Source organism: Sarcophilus harrisii, chromosome 6, assembly GCF_902635505.1.
Source record: "Sarcophilus harrisii chromosome 6, mSarHar1.11, whole genome shotgun sequence".
NCBI lineage: Eukaryota > Metazoa > Chordata > Mammalia > Dasyuromorphia > Dasyuridae > Sarcophilus > Sarcophilus harrisii.
Genome location: NC_045431.1, coordinates 152,308,708 through 152,323,469, shown reverse-complemented (window position 1 = coordinate 152,323,469; position 14,762 = coordinate 152,308,708). Strand labels below are relative to the sequence as shown.

The following is a 14,762-nucleotide window of genomic DNA, read 5'->3' as shown; positions in this document are numbered from 1 at the left end:
CCATTCTTATCTTATTCTTAAAATATACTAATTCAAGTAGATCAAGCTGCAGTTGCTTTAACTGTATGTCCTATCTTTTGTTTTGTTTTCTAATTTATGTTCATTTTAATTTTTGATCTAAGAACCTGGTTCTCTAATGCTAAACAATTCATTTTGGAATGATTCCCATATTGACAAATTGTATCCTGTTAAAATATAATCAATTTTTGTTATTTTACTTGTTGCCATGTCCAAAAACCTTAATTTTTTTCAAAGAAAGTATTCATGATGTAGAAGCTTGTGAATTCTGGCTATCCTATAAGTATTTGACATCTCTTTGTTCCTTATTCCTGGTTCCACACTTTCCAACACTTTTCACTATTCTTACCTATTGTCCATCTTTGCACTGAAGTCTATGAGTATGTTGCCTCAATTTGCAAGGCTCCAATGAATCCTTCACCCTTCCATTCTCTGCAATTCATTTGTGAGTAAGCTGCAATTATTTTCAGTGTTCTTTGTTGTTGTTGTTGCTATAAATACTTATTATAAGCACTGAAATACAAGATTAATCAAATGTCCCCAAAAATGGTTATTTCTTGTTGCCTTAAGGCATATGATAAAACCAACTCTGCTAGCTTTTCCATAGGGAGCTTTGAAGAATCTTTCTCTTAAACTGTGGCTTCCTTTTATTTTTATGGTGATATTATCAAGTCTCATAAGATCCAGATCCTTTAGCAGTTATGTCTTTTCATTGATCATTAGATCCTTATCTAATGTACTGGCAGTACTCTACTTAAAAACTCTCATTTGTGGGTATCCTTGCTTCCTTTCCCATCACTGTTAATTCTAGAAGCTGAAGAGGGCCATACAGGATTGAAAGCCATTTGGTATTTTTCTTCCTTTCATCAGTTGTCATGGCCCAGGAAATGATCACATGATCAATAGAACAGCCTACTAAAGATGAACCTTTCTGTGCTTAGCTAGGTTAGAACTCAAGAGTATCGTCTATTGTTGGAACCAACATGACAGAACCTGCCAGGGACTGTACTATGTAGGCATAGTCTTCATGAACTTGGGAGGCAAGGAAAAAAGAAAAACCAAGGAAAGGGAGGTAGAAGGAGAACTATATCACACATATCTCTGCTGGTTGTAATAGACTAGAATTATTCAACAAAAGGAACATCATACCTGCCTAACATTTTTACCAGTAATATTTGCTTTAAAAAAGATAAACTAGAATTTTATTAATCCACTTAGAAGCCAGACTTCAGGTTTATTTATTTTGGTGCTTGTCCTTCCACTCTGGCCAGACCATTCTAATAGAAGATCAGGTACATAAAAATGCTGGTTATCAAACTGACCAAAGTCCCAATGACTACTTTTTTTTTTTGGATTTCCACATTCCAGGGTTAAAATTAATCCCTTCAAATTTGCTATTGGCTTTTCTTTCTTTCTTTTTTTTTTTATTATAAGATTGATCAAGCTATTCTTTCTTTTACAAAACTTTTTCAACTAGGAAAATGTGAGGGTTAAAAGTATCTATTATTTTGAACCCAGGTGAATAATGATAATATAATAATAATTAAGAAAATTCTTATGTGTCTCAAGTTTAAAAGTTCAATACCTTATGAGTATACTTAACTTGGTGAACACTGTATACAACATTTAGGATATCAATCCATTCTGGATATCAATACATCATTCTGAATTTCAGGAATTGGTTCATAACTATACTTCTATATAAGATGAAGATTTTAGCAGTGTGGATAAATTTCCTCATTCAATGTAAATCACAATCCATTTCATTCCTCAGACAGTCTTTGTCACTGGTTGTGAATGATAAAGTTTGTCACATGGTGGTCAATCATCTGGTTATACATCTCTCTATATTCAACTAAGCAGTTCCTCAGTCATGTTCTTTGTCTAGGTCCACAATGGAATCATTTCCCATTTTTAAGGACCTGTCAGAATTTGTGTTGTTGGCACAGCCTTGGGGGACCAGAATAAGATCTTAGGCAGCTTATTATCCAGGAAAATTTTAAACATCATTAGTATTTAGTAAATATTATGGAATTAGGGTTTGGCCAAGTAATCTTTTTTCATGTCTCCCAAATCACAGACAATCCTTTGCCACAGTCCGAATCTATGTATATTAAATGATAATGTCAGTTCCTAGATTCTGGATTTATACAATATTCAGTCTTTCAAAATAGAAAATTTAGACTTACCAGCTTAGTGTTCTAAACCATGGTAGCTCATAAGAACGATAGACTCTGTAGCCTATGGTAATAATTTCATGGAAGCATTTCACTTGGATGCCCAACACCTGCAATTAAAAGACATTTTAGTTGATCATGTTGACTAATACTTAAGAATATGAGACTAGAAATACCATAAATATTAGAAATAAAACAAAAAAAAATCATGATTACAAAAATAGAGATAATACTCTCTAGTGTTTATAGAGCACTTTAAGGTTTGCGAAGCACTTTGCCTTTTTATTTCATATGAAACTCATAACAGCAGCCAGTGAGTTAGGTGCTACTATCATTCATTTTAAAGATGAGGAAATTCAGGCCAAGACAGGTTAAGAGACTTTTCAGGATCACAGATTAAATGAAGTATCTAAGTCAAGTTTTGAATTCTGGTCTTTGTAATTCCAAGACTGGCATAGTATCCATTCTCTATTTACTATGTCGGAAACTAGCATTACTGAATACTTGTAATTTTATAAAATTGAAGTTACAGCTAGTACTGAAGAAACTTAGCTTTATTTAAGGAAAGAATTGGAATTGTCTATGTAATGAGACTAGACCAGATGAATAAGACTTCTTATAAGATAGGGGTGTGATTGAAATTTTTCAGCCTGATCTGAAAACAGATTTCTTCACCTTTGTAAGATTGGTAAACTTTTGCCTCTGTCCCCAATGGTTTTTATTTCATGTAGATTATTTTTTCCTTTTATTTTATTTCTGCATTAAAGTCGTTTTTAAATTCTGTGTTTCAACTGAATTGAGGAATTAAGAACTTTTTGCCTATACCTGGATCATGAGTTTTCTAACATGCTGAAGATGGTGGGCTTCAAAAGAGTGTTAATTTGAAAAAAAAAAAATGGGAGAAACTTTAAAATTTTTGAGTATCTCTCCTCTCTCTCTTCTCTCCTCCCCTGCCCCATTGCCCTTCCTCTGCTTTGTTTACTGAGGTTCTTCAAAGCAATTTATGTAATCTATTATTTTTACCATAGGTCAATAATGTAATAACCAGATTATATATCTATATAACCAAACAGCATCAGTCTTTGGCATAGAATAGAATTACATATTCTTCACTAGAAGAATCTAACACCAAATCTGTAGCAAAAGTTAATCTCCAAAGCCACGCAGTGTTCATAACAGTCTTTGAAGATGAGCCTTTTTCAGAAAAATTTCAAACTCTATTCCAAGCTCAAAAAATCATAAAACTTTCTTTTCCTTTTCTATTTTTGACATCATGGGTATGTACCGACAATAAAAAAAAAAAAAAAAAAAAAAAAAGTGCAATATATGTGATACTTGAAGTACTGTTGGATTTTCCCTGACTCAATGTTGTGCCACAGTTCCCTTTTGATGTCCTGACCTAGTTTTCCCAATTGTCCTATTTAATTACTCTACCTCAGGTTATAACCTTTCCCCCTTAATGTTTGATGAGATAAAGGTTTTATATCTTTAGGCTATAATCATTCTTTCTTAATGTTTGACAGGATAAAGGTCTATCCATTTTAGACATCATTGGAATATCAATAACCTCTCCAGTACCATTATGTCATCGTAGTGCCTCCCCCCCCCATTAGGTTATCCCCATCCAGGTACTTCCCCCATTATGTCATTGTTCTTATTATCCTATAAAATTCTTGCTGTCCGGATACTTAGTGCTGGATTCTTTGAGCTGATAATCTCGTTCAGCCTTGGGACCAACCATGGATCCATTTGGTCCCAGTATATCTCTCCATTTAATAAACTATTAATCTCTATCTTGCTCAGTTTCTCCAGCATTACATCACTAATACCTACAGTGTGTCAAGTAGCAGAGTGAAGCAGTAAGAGTGTTGCACTGTCTTTGTAACTCTGCCTTTGTGATATGAAAGTAGACAAACGTTAAATGAATGAACATTGCTACATTCCAATGAAACTTTATTTAGAAATATAAAAAATCAATCTTTGCTCACAGGCCATACAAAACAGGTGACTGCCAAGATTTCACCTAATGGCTGTTTGCCAACCCATATTCCGAATGTAATCTTCATTAGGGCAAAAACCAATATAGCAAAACTTTTAAATTTCCTCAAATATCTTTCATACTGTTCCACATATAACATTCAACTAACAAATGCTTGCTGAGTTTTCATTGCACGAATGCCCATAGAATGTATACCACAACATTTATAGGTCTCACTATCTTTACTTGTAAAATTCAGATGCTAGACTATGATCTTTTTTATACTTAAAAGTTTATACATACTTATTTGATGTTAAACATAATGAACATTTTATACAAAGAAGTCCAAAAGAACCTTAAATAAGAATATGATTATTCTAAAAGCCAGTATAGAATTGTATATATAGTAGTATACAACTACACTAATAATGGCAGCTGGTCTTCATCTCCAAGCATTTCACTATTTTTCACACTAAGGGATCTTAGAGAAACAATCTGTTTTAAACACTGATAACTAAAGTCTTCAACTTATAAAACAGGTCCTATATCAATTTGATTTCTGTTAGATTTTTTTTCTTTTTCTTTTCTTTCTTCTTTTTTTTTTTTTGGCTGAAGCAATAGGGGCTAAATGACTTACCCAGGGTCACACAGCCTAAAAAGTGTTAAAAGTATGAGACCAAATTTGAACTAGAGTCCTCCTGACTTTGGGGATGGTGCTCTATCCACTGCACCACCTAGCTGTCCCAATGTTAATATTTTTTAAATCAATTTTTGTCAACTTATGGTACAACAGTATGTAGCACTCAGTAACACATGAGTAGCACAAATAAGGATGAGAGGGTGTACATGAAGTGTGATATATGCCACTGATTGGAATACCCATTTCAGTGAGATCACTGATCTGACAAAATCTAAAACCATAGGACAATAGTATTGACTATACAAAATCATAGTGCAATTATAAAAATGCTGCAGAGTAAGAAAGATATTCTTCCTGCAAGTACTACAGGCCTTTATTACTAATTAGTATACAGCTGATTTCATTTCCCAACAATATGATTCAAAGTCTAGGGGTCATAGCAATTCTGCAAACAAAAGGATATAAAAACAGCATATTTCTTAAAAATATTGTAACACTATAGTTTAATACTTTGCTCAAACAATTACCTTCCTTGAAGCTCGACTCAACACAACTTTAACCATGCTGAAAAATAGATTATACATAAAATGTGTCTAGCAAACTTACAAGAAGCATCAACATAAATGATCCCATGTAGATGATCAGGAAAAATAATGAAATCATAGTCAGAGTAAGAATTCCACGAATCCACCAATTTTTCCATCTACAAAGAAAACATCAATAGTTACCATTTAATATGCTCTCAAAGACATTGGTTTAAATTCTGCAAGGGCAGGACTCTGATGTAAGCTATTCCCCATAGTACTTACTAAACTCATTATTACCATTCATGGTAACCCCTACCCAACAACAATAGGAAAAGCAAGGAACCATGAAATTAGGAAATGAAAATGGTTATTTATATTGATAATTAAGATGCTGAGTAAAATTATTGATTACTTTTCTCATGCCTCACAGAATCTGCTCAACTTTTTCTTCTCTAAAAACCAACCCCCCCCCCCAATAAATTCTACATTTATAACAGCTGCAGAATCGTATTTTTTCAAAATTGAGGCCAAATGGCAACTGCCTTGACTTCCCTCCTTCCAATATCCAGCTGCTTTACCCATTTTCTTCTCCAGAGGAAGAAGTATCATTATTTTTATCTGAATCCTCATTTCCATCTTTTCCTGTCTCTCCTAGGATCTTGCTCCAGCAAACTTATCTCCTCTCTATTATGCATCTTCAATCCCTTTGTCTTTATTCCTGGCTTCTACATTTACTCCTATGTTTTTAGGATTTACACAATCCTTTAAAAAGCCCTTATACTGCATCTTCAACATAACACAAAATAAGCATTTCTTGTCTTCACCATGACTCTTTCCTCCATTATAATGTATCTTCTACCCCTCTATCTGATTCCTTTGGGGAGGGGGGGTGTAGAAGGAGAGAGAGATAGAGACAAAGAAAGACAGACAGAGGCAGCAAAACATGCCTGACAGCAGGTTCATTAATGACTTCAGTAATGACACAAAATCATCTTATTTTGTTCCCTTATCTGAAATAATGAATTCTTGTTAACTTCCCTCTGCTGGAAACTCCTCCTCCCTTGGCCTCAGAAATGCCACAATTTTGCTGATTTTTTTTCTTACTTGTTTAATCTCTATTTCCTTGGCTGGCTCTTAGTTTCCTCCTTCCCCCTGTTTTGCAGTTCCTAATAGAGGTCTATCCACTGGCCTTCTCTGCTTGCTTTCTTAATCTCATTCATTTCCATAACTTTACTGATCATCTTTGATACAGGTGATTCTGTATCCCTAACCCTGAATTTTCTGCAGTGTACCTCAGGAATCTCCAATTGCCAACAGGATTTCTTTACCTGACTACTTTACAAGCAACTCACATCCATCACTTCCTAAAACAAGTTTATATAATTTCCCCCCTTACTTAAATATGTTTCTTCCAAATTCGTTATTTCTATCACTGGTAAAAATCATTCATTCAGTATTCTAAGTTTAAAATCCTATACTTTCTTTGTGCTTTCCCCTTTCTCCTTACTTTTCCAAATAATCACAATAGAATAAATCCTTTTTCTTCACTCTCATATCTTTTCTTCTACCACTATAGAATTTTTATTTACCTATTTGAATTATTTTAGTAGTCTACATTCTTACTGCCTCCATATGCTTTTCCATATATGTATATGTATATATGAGACATACTATGTCTCAAATATCATTTTCTACTCCTATATTCAAAATTCAATAATCCCTGGTGTTTAAACGCCCTATGACTCATATTCTTCTACATTCTGACATTAGTTTTATACTATATTCTCTCCAGTTTATGACCTCTATCAAATCAATACATGGAACTATCAATCATATACACTTTAAACCCATTTTTTTTTTTATACTTCAATGTCTTTGATTATGCTATTTTCTCTGGGCCTCAAAAGTCTCTACCTGTTGCATTTGAATTCATCATTTAAAGCCCATTTCAAAAGCCACCTTATTCATCTTAATGTTTCCTTAATCCACCACACTTCCAGTCATTAATAACCTTACCTCTCCCAGAACCTAGAAAGTACTCAGCTTTACATTGCTATTTAAAATTACAGATCATAAGATTAAAGGAAGCATTTTTATAGAAAGGCAAGCAGCCTAGTTTGATAGGAATACAGGCTATGTTTAAAAAAAAAAAGAATATGTGAAAGATGTTGCAAAAAGACAAGGCAGATTGTGAAAGGTCTTAAACATCAGAAGTTGAAATGTCATTTAGTAGGCTAGGCTATTCAAGAATTTCAAATAGCAAAGGAACACAAACAGATCTGGACATATCAATCTTAGTAACCTGAGGATTTGTAAAGGTTAAAAGGCTTGTCAAGGGTCACACAGCTGTGAAGTATCAGGGAATGGAAATCCAGATCTTTTCTGATACTAAAGACCAGCACTTTATCTTGAATAATTGACTACAGTGATCTCCCAATTAAAAAGAAAGGATCTATCCATTAGGTAGTCACTGTCTCCAGAAGAAAACCCCACCAATTTGTAATTAAATCCTAAATCTGGATATTCTATTGGCCTAAAGCTATTGATGTTAGAAATCTTAATCCTTGCTTAAATATTGTCAAAAAACCAAGTGTAGGGGTCTACTGAGAACTAAGTTAACCACAGTGTTGAACACTGAACAATTAAGAAATCTAGGATAAGAGGAACAGTAGTTTCTTGACACAGCTTCCTTCCCCCATCCACGCCCCAGCTGCTCTGATGCAGCTTCTTGGTCAGGGAGCATAAAGGGTCTGAGATATGTGCAGTTTCAGACATGATGGGTATCCTGAGATCATGAAACAAACTGTATTTTGATGACTGACTAGACATCCAAATGGAGATTGGAGACCACGGGTATGGATTTGGACTTGTTGTATCTAGAGTTCCACGGTATCTTTTTTGCAAATCCTTGCTGTATTAGGGCAAAGTAAACCTTATCCTTTGTAAAAATGTTCAGGGCCTTGGAAGTGCCTCATTTCAATATGAAATCTGAACTAAGAGGATGCTGAGATTAGAGCTATACCTATAGAAATGAGTAAGTAATACCACTGACTATAAGCTTCAGTCAAAAAAGAAAACAAAGCTGCTTGCCTGTCTTGAACCATCAAGAAAAACAAGTCTTAGAAGGTAGGACATATATGGAAAAAAAAAATACTCTAAATAACTATTGATTAGATAAATGCCAAATTAAGACAATTCTGAGGTATCACTTCATCCTTTTCAGATTGACTAAAATGACAGGAAAAAATAATGGTAAATGTTGTAGAAAATGTGGAGAAAATGGGACACTAATAAATTGTTCGTAGAGTTGGGAAGTGATCCAATCATTCTGGAGAGCAACTTGGAACTATGCCCAAAGTGCATACCCCTTAATCCAGCAGTGGTCTGTATCCCAAAGAGATCATAAAAAATGGAAAAGGACCTACATGTGCTAAACTATTTAGTTTCTTTGGTAAGGAACTAGAAATTGAATGGATACTAATTAGTTGGGAAATGGCTGAATAAGTTAGGGTATATGAATCTAATGGAATATTATTGTTCTCTAAGAAATGATCAGCAGGATGATTGCAGAAAGGCCTGATGAGACTTGCATGAACTGATGCTAAGTGAAGGGGGTAAAATAAAGACAACAGTGTACATAGCAACAACATGATTATGTGATGATCAATTATGATGGACTTGATTCTTTTCAACAACGAGGTGATTTCAGGGCAATTACAATAGACATTTAATGGAGAGACTCATCTGCATCTAGAGAGAAGACTATAGCATCTGAATATGGATCACAGCACAGTATTTTTACATTTTTTGTTGTTTGTTTTTTTGTTCTCTTTTTTTTTTTTTACTTTCTGATCTGATTTTTCTTATGCAGCATGATAAATGTAGAAATATGTTTATTAGAATTGCACATGTTTAACCTATATTGGATTGCTTGCTGTCTATGGAAGGAGGGAGAAAAATTAGAAACACAAGGTACTGCAAGGGTAACTGTAGAAAACCTTTGCATATATTTTGAAAATAGAAAGCTATTATAAAAAAAAAAAAAAAAAAAAAGGCAGGGAATGGCAAAAAAAAAAAAAAAAAAAAAAAAGCAACAGTGAGGATGAGTCTGAGCAGAACCTGCTACTACCCAGGAAGAATACCTATTTTTCGTATTTAAAAAAAGACTACCTAGCACTTTTTGTGGTAACAAAGAACTGGAATCAAAGTAGATGCCTACCAACTGGGGAATGGTTAAACAAATTGTGGTAGAAGAAAGTAACATCATATTACTGTGCTATAAGAAATGACAAATAGGATGAAACAGAACCATAGACAGATTGACATGAACAAATGAAACAAGCAGAGACAAAAAATGAAACAAAACAATATGTATAATGTAAATTAACACCCCCCCCCAAAAAATGAATGTTGTAAAGATACAAAGAAAAAGCACAGCACCAGAGAAAAGATTTAAAAGATAGCATCTCCAGAAGCCTTTGCATAGAAGGCTGACAAGTGTGGAACACTGAATATATTTCCAGGGTGTTTTTTTTTTTTAAGTATTTAAAATGGATTTAGCCGAATTTTTCCTATTTCTTTTTCTTTAAGAAAATCTTTTGAGAGTTATGTAAAAAATTTAGGTGATGTAAACCCAAAAGTTATTAATTTTTTAAAAAAGAAAATATAACTTCAAAAAAAATGGACTAAAGCTGACCAATCAAATCACTAAATGGAAGGGGGAGGAGGAGAGATGGGAGAAGGGGAAAATTAAAAACCAAGGCTTCCAAGAGCCCAGGCTTCCTGTTATATAAAGCAGAAAGAAACTACTTCAGCTTTCCTTTTCCCACTGTCATCCTTTGACAACTGGTGGTTCTTTCAATAATCAGTATTCTTAAATAAAAGGAATATAAATGTTCTAAAGGATTTGGATTTTCCCCCCCTCAATGAAATTATCTTAAAGAAAAATAGCTGGTTTTTCTTTTTATGGAGGGGAAGAAGAAAGCAAATGCCCTTGGTCTGGCATACTTTTTATTTTCCAAAAACAAACAAACAAACAAAAAAGCAAAACACTTTTTATTTCAATGATATGTCATGGGGCCAAGAAGTGACAGCCGCATGCATAGATATTGTTTTGCTCCTCTACCCCCAAATTCCCAAATTCCTTGTCATTTATTTGATAGGAAGTTTTGACAATACTACTTTAAATATCAAAAGTCTATATGGGAGAACTACTGAAAGAATAATGAAAATAAGGGCTATGAAACCATGTATATAGTCTTTGATCCAGCAATGTCACTACTGGGCCTGTATCCCAAAGAGATTTTTAAAAAAGGGAAAATGACTCATATGTACAGAAATGTTTGTAGCAGTCCTTTTTGTAATAGCAAGGAACTGGAAACTGAATGGATGTCCATCAGTTGGAGAATTACTGAAGTTATGGTATATGAATATTATGGAATATTATTGTTTATAAGAAATGATCAGCAGGATGATTTCAGAAAGTCCTGAAGAGACTTATATGAACTAATGCTAAGTAAAGTGAATAAATCTAAAAAAACATAGTATACAGCAACAAGAAGATAATGAATGCAATGATAAAGTTTTGATGGATGTGGCTCTTTTCAACAAGGTGATTCAGATCAGTTTTAATAGATTTATGATGGAAAGAGCCATCTGCACTAGAAAGAGGATTGTGGGGATTAAATGTGGATAACAAAATAGTATTTTCATCTTTTTTTGTTGTTGTTTTGTTGCTTTTTGTTTTCTTTCTCATTTTTTCATCTGATTTTTCTTGTACAGCATGATAAATGTGAGACTATATATAGAAGAACTGCACATATTTACCATATATTGGATTACTTGGAGGTAGTGGCGGGAAAGCAGGGAGAAAAATTTGGAGTACAAGGTGTTGCAATGGTGAAGGTTGACAACTATCTTTGTACATATTTTGAAAATAAAAAGATTTTTTTTTAAAAAAAAAAAGAAAGAATAATGAAAATTTAATATGTGAGTTTAACATATGAATTTATTTGAAAGGAACTGACAGTAAGCCATAGGGGGAAAATATTAAAAAATAACTATACATGGAAGCATTCAAATACTTGACCAATTTCTTGGACCCAAAATGAAATAGTAATTGAGCTGAAACTGACTGGTAACTTTAGAAGGACTAAAGTGGCATAAGTTGTAAACTGAAGCTGCAAAAAAATGTATTCATTTTATTTAACACATTGCAAAGCTTATTCACCTTACCCGTGTGTGAAATCTATTAGAAATTATGAATTTCAGTTAAGTAATAAAAAAGGAAAAAAAAAGTAAGAAAAGGAATTAGCAAGTTTTGGGGGAGTTGGGAAATGGCCTACCACTCTGAAAAATCATTTGAAATTATAATAGCAAAGTCACCAAGCTGTGACCAACCAGTAAGCATATACTCTTGAGATTTAAAAAAAAAAATCAAGCTAAAGATCACATACTTACAAAAATATCTACAGCTAAATAAATTATGGTATATAAATGATAGGAGTATACTGCTGCTTTACTACTGAAATGTTTATCATTTTTTAAAATTTTAATATGAAAGCTTATAGAAATTTGGAAAGACATGTCTTCCCTGATAAAAACATAAACAAAAACAAAAGCAATTTATGTAATATCCACAACAATGTAAAGGAAAATAACTTTAAAAGACAATATAACTCTGAATAATGTGCAAGGGGCCAATATTAAATCTCGAGGGACAACACTGAAGCAGGACACAAAACAACCTCTTCTAGTTGAGATCATAGAACTTTGATACAAAATGAGGCATAGGTGAGCAGATCTGTCCAAGATTGGTTAATTTTATTTAGATGTGCTTGGGTTTTTTTGAACACTAGTGAGGATTTGAGGCAAAGTCACAAAATTATGATTTTGATGAAAAAGCATATTTTTTTTAAAAATCTGATCTTAAAATTTTAAAAACACATATGAGTTTTGGCCATCAATCTTATTTAATGTGAACTTAGACAAAACAGCCAAACCTCTCTGAAGTTCAGTCTTAAGATATAGAAAGGGGCAGAAGGAAAGAGGAGAGGAAAAGGAAGATAGAAAATATTTTCACATCAACTCAATGATTTTAATTGTAATTACTGATTGATTTGTTCAGAAGATGAATCATATCAAGGTTAGGATTATAACCATGTACAAAATACCTTTTGCAGAAATATGTCTGCAAAAAGAGTCATTGAAATAGACTAGTATTAAACATTTATTCAATCATACCTTGCAGATAAACCAGACAGAGCTTTCTTAAGCACTTCAGGGGTTCTGTCTGAGGATGGTGGAACTTCTGGAATGTCAGAATCAGTTCTGGAATCTAAATCTCCATATTTATCATCAATATCAGTTTCCTAAAAGAAAAAATATTTAAGTAAATATTAGAAAATAAGAAAAATTGAAACAAACAAAAAAAAAGGATAACATTCAGTTTCTTAGGTGATAACCTTAAGAAAAAGAACAGAAAGTGGTTTGTAATGAAAATTTAATTAGAACCCACAGATGGAGTACTAGACATTTTCTCCAATATTAATGATCTTTTAAACCTCTCCAAAGTAAAATTATATGCAAGAAATAAAGCAATTGTACTGTCTCCCATAATCCAAGAAGCCACAAAGAAACCTGTTGAGGGATGATTTCAGAAAGGCCTGGAAGGACTTACATGAACTGATGCTGAGTGAAATGAGCAGAACCAGGAGATCCGTTATAAACTTCAACAACAATACTATATGATGATCAATTCTGATGGACGTGGCCATCTTCAGCAATGAGATGAACCAAATCAGTTCCAATGGAGCAGTAATGAACTGAACCAGATACACCCAGGGAAAAAACTCTGGGAGATGACTAAGAACCATTACATAGAATTCCCAATCCCTATATTTTTGCAAGACTGCATTTTTGATTTCCTTCACAGGCTAATTGTACAATATTTCAGAGTCTGATTCTTTTTGTACAGAAAAATAACTGTTTGGACATGTATACATATATTGTATTTAACATATACTTTAATATATTTAACATGTATTGGTCATCCTGACATCTATGGGAGGGGGTAGGGGGAAGGAGGAGAAAAACTGGAACAAAAGGTTTGGCAATTGTTAATGCTGTAAATTATCCATGCATATAACTTGTAAATAAAAAGCTATTAAAAATTAAAAAAAAAAAAAGAAACCTGCTGAAGGTCGCAAGCTACAAACTAACAGCACATACAATTAAATTTCAGATCTCAAATATCTGGGCGCCACATCTCCCGCGTTCTGGCAGGACTATACAATGCAAACCACGCAATAAAACAATTGACTCTGCACCCCCCAATCCCAAGCAGCAAAAGTAGATAAAACATAACATAAAATATAATGTAACAAAGCAGCAGCTTTCTCTGCATGGAACAATAGTATTCTCGCTGTAGCACAGCTGTGCTCCATCAGAGAACTAAACAATAGAGAGAGACAAGAGAATGAGTATATGTGTAGGAACTAGCATCCAGCTGAGACCAGTTTTGTCTAACTAAAAGTTAGTTGAGCACTGTGAGAAGTAAATTTATACTTGGTATAAAAAGAGGTTGAGATTATTGAGATCTCGAAGAAGGCTCTAAAAGAAAATATTTCTATACAAACAAAACATTTCTCTAAAGATATACAGAGAAAACTTATGGATTATAAGTTTTTTGAGAAGAATACAAGGAAAAATAACCAACATCATCAAAATAAAAGTAGTACAAAAATATTTAAAATTTCTTAATGAAGAAAACAAGTGCCACTAAAAATAATGTACAGATCATCTTCAGAAAAACCATATGCTGCCAAGTCTCAAGATATATAATGGTTTTAGTTAGTAATCTCAATGATAACAAAAGTTGCAACCTACCAGGAAAAAGACCTTCAAATATAAAGGAAATTTAAACGATGCAAGATTGTTTTGCCCCTACCAGAAATTGTAGAAGGGAATGGAACATGTTGAAGAGGAAATGAGCTCAAGATGAAATTCAACAAACCTAAATTTACTTATCACCAGAAAAGACGGTCAGTAAAAGAGATATGAAACATTGTTATGAATTAAACAAGACATAATATGGGTTTATTTGCTATGCAAATACCCAAAATATCAGACATACAACAAAGGTACACAAATATAACCACCAAGACACAAACAAAATTAAATAAATTATCCTATAGTGGTGGTGGTGGTGAGAAGTACTGGAAAGAGAAAGAGACAGTATTAAAAATCTATCACCAGCAACAGCAAGAGAGTTGGTTCTAAAAGTATAGAAGGAGAAAAGAATAAAAACAGGGCAAAACAGGCTTTTTGAAACACCACGAACCATAATACAATGTGTACCTACCTGTGAATCTAAAAGTTTTTCTCATTCTCAAGAATGAGAAGAGAAGTTAGATGGTTTTATG

The 14,762-nt window shown here is 33.3% G+C and overlaps 1 protein-coding gene across 1 annotated transcript in view; it reads right to left on the bottom strand.

Annotated features, from left to right (window-relative positions):
• Window positions 1-14,762, bottom strand: part of CDS1 (CDP-diacylglycerol synthase 1) — a 72,638-nt gene that overhangs the window by 36,381 nt on the left and 21,495 nt on the right. Inside the window, exons 2-4 of the mRNA XM_023505772.2 lie at window positions 12,583-12,710; window positions 5,420-5,516; window positions 2,208-2,305 (exon numbers count right to left, since the gene is read on the bottom strand). Of these exons, the coding sequence (XP_023361540.2) occupies window positions 2,208-2,305; window positions 5,420-5,516; window positions 12,583-12,710 (323 nt within the window). The remainder of the gene's footprint in view (window positions 1-2,207; window positions 2,306-5,419; window positions 5,517-12,582; window positions 12,711-14,762) is intronic.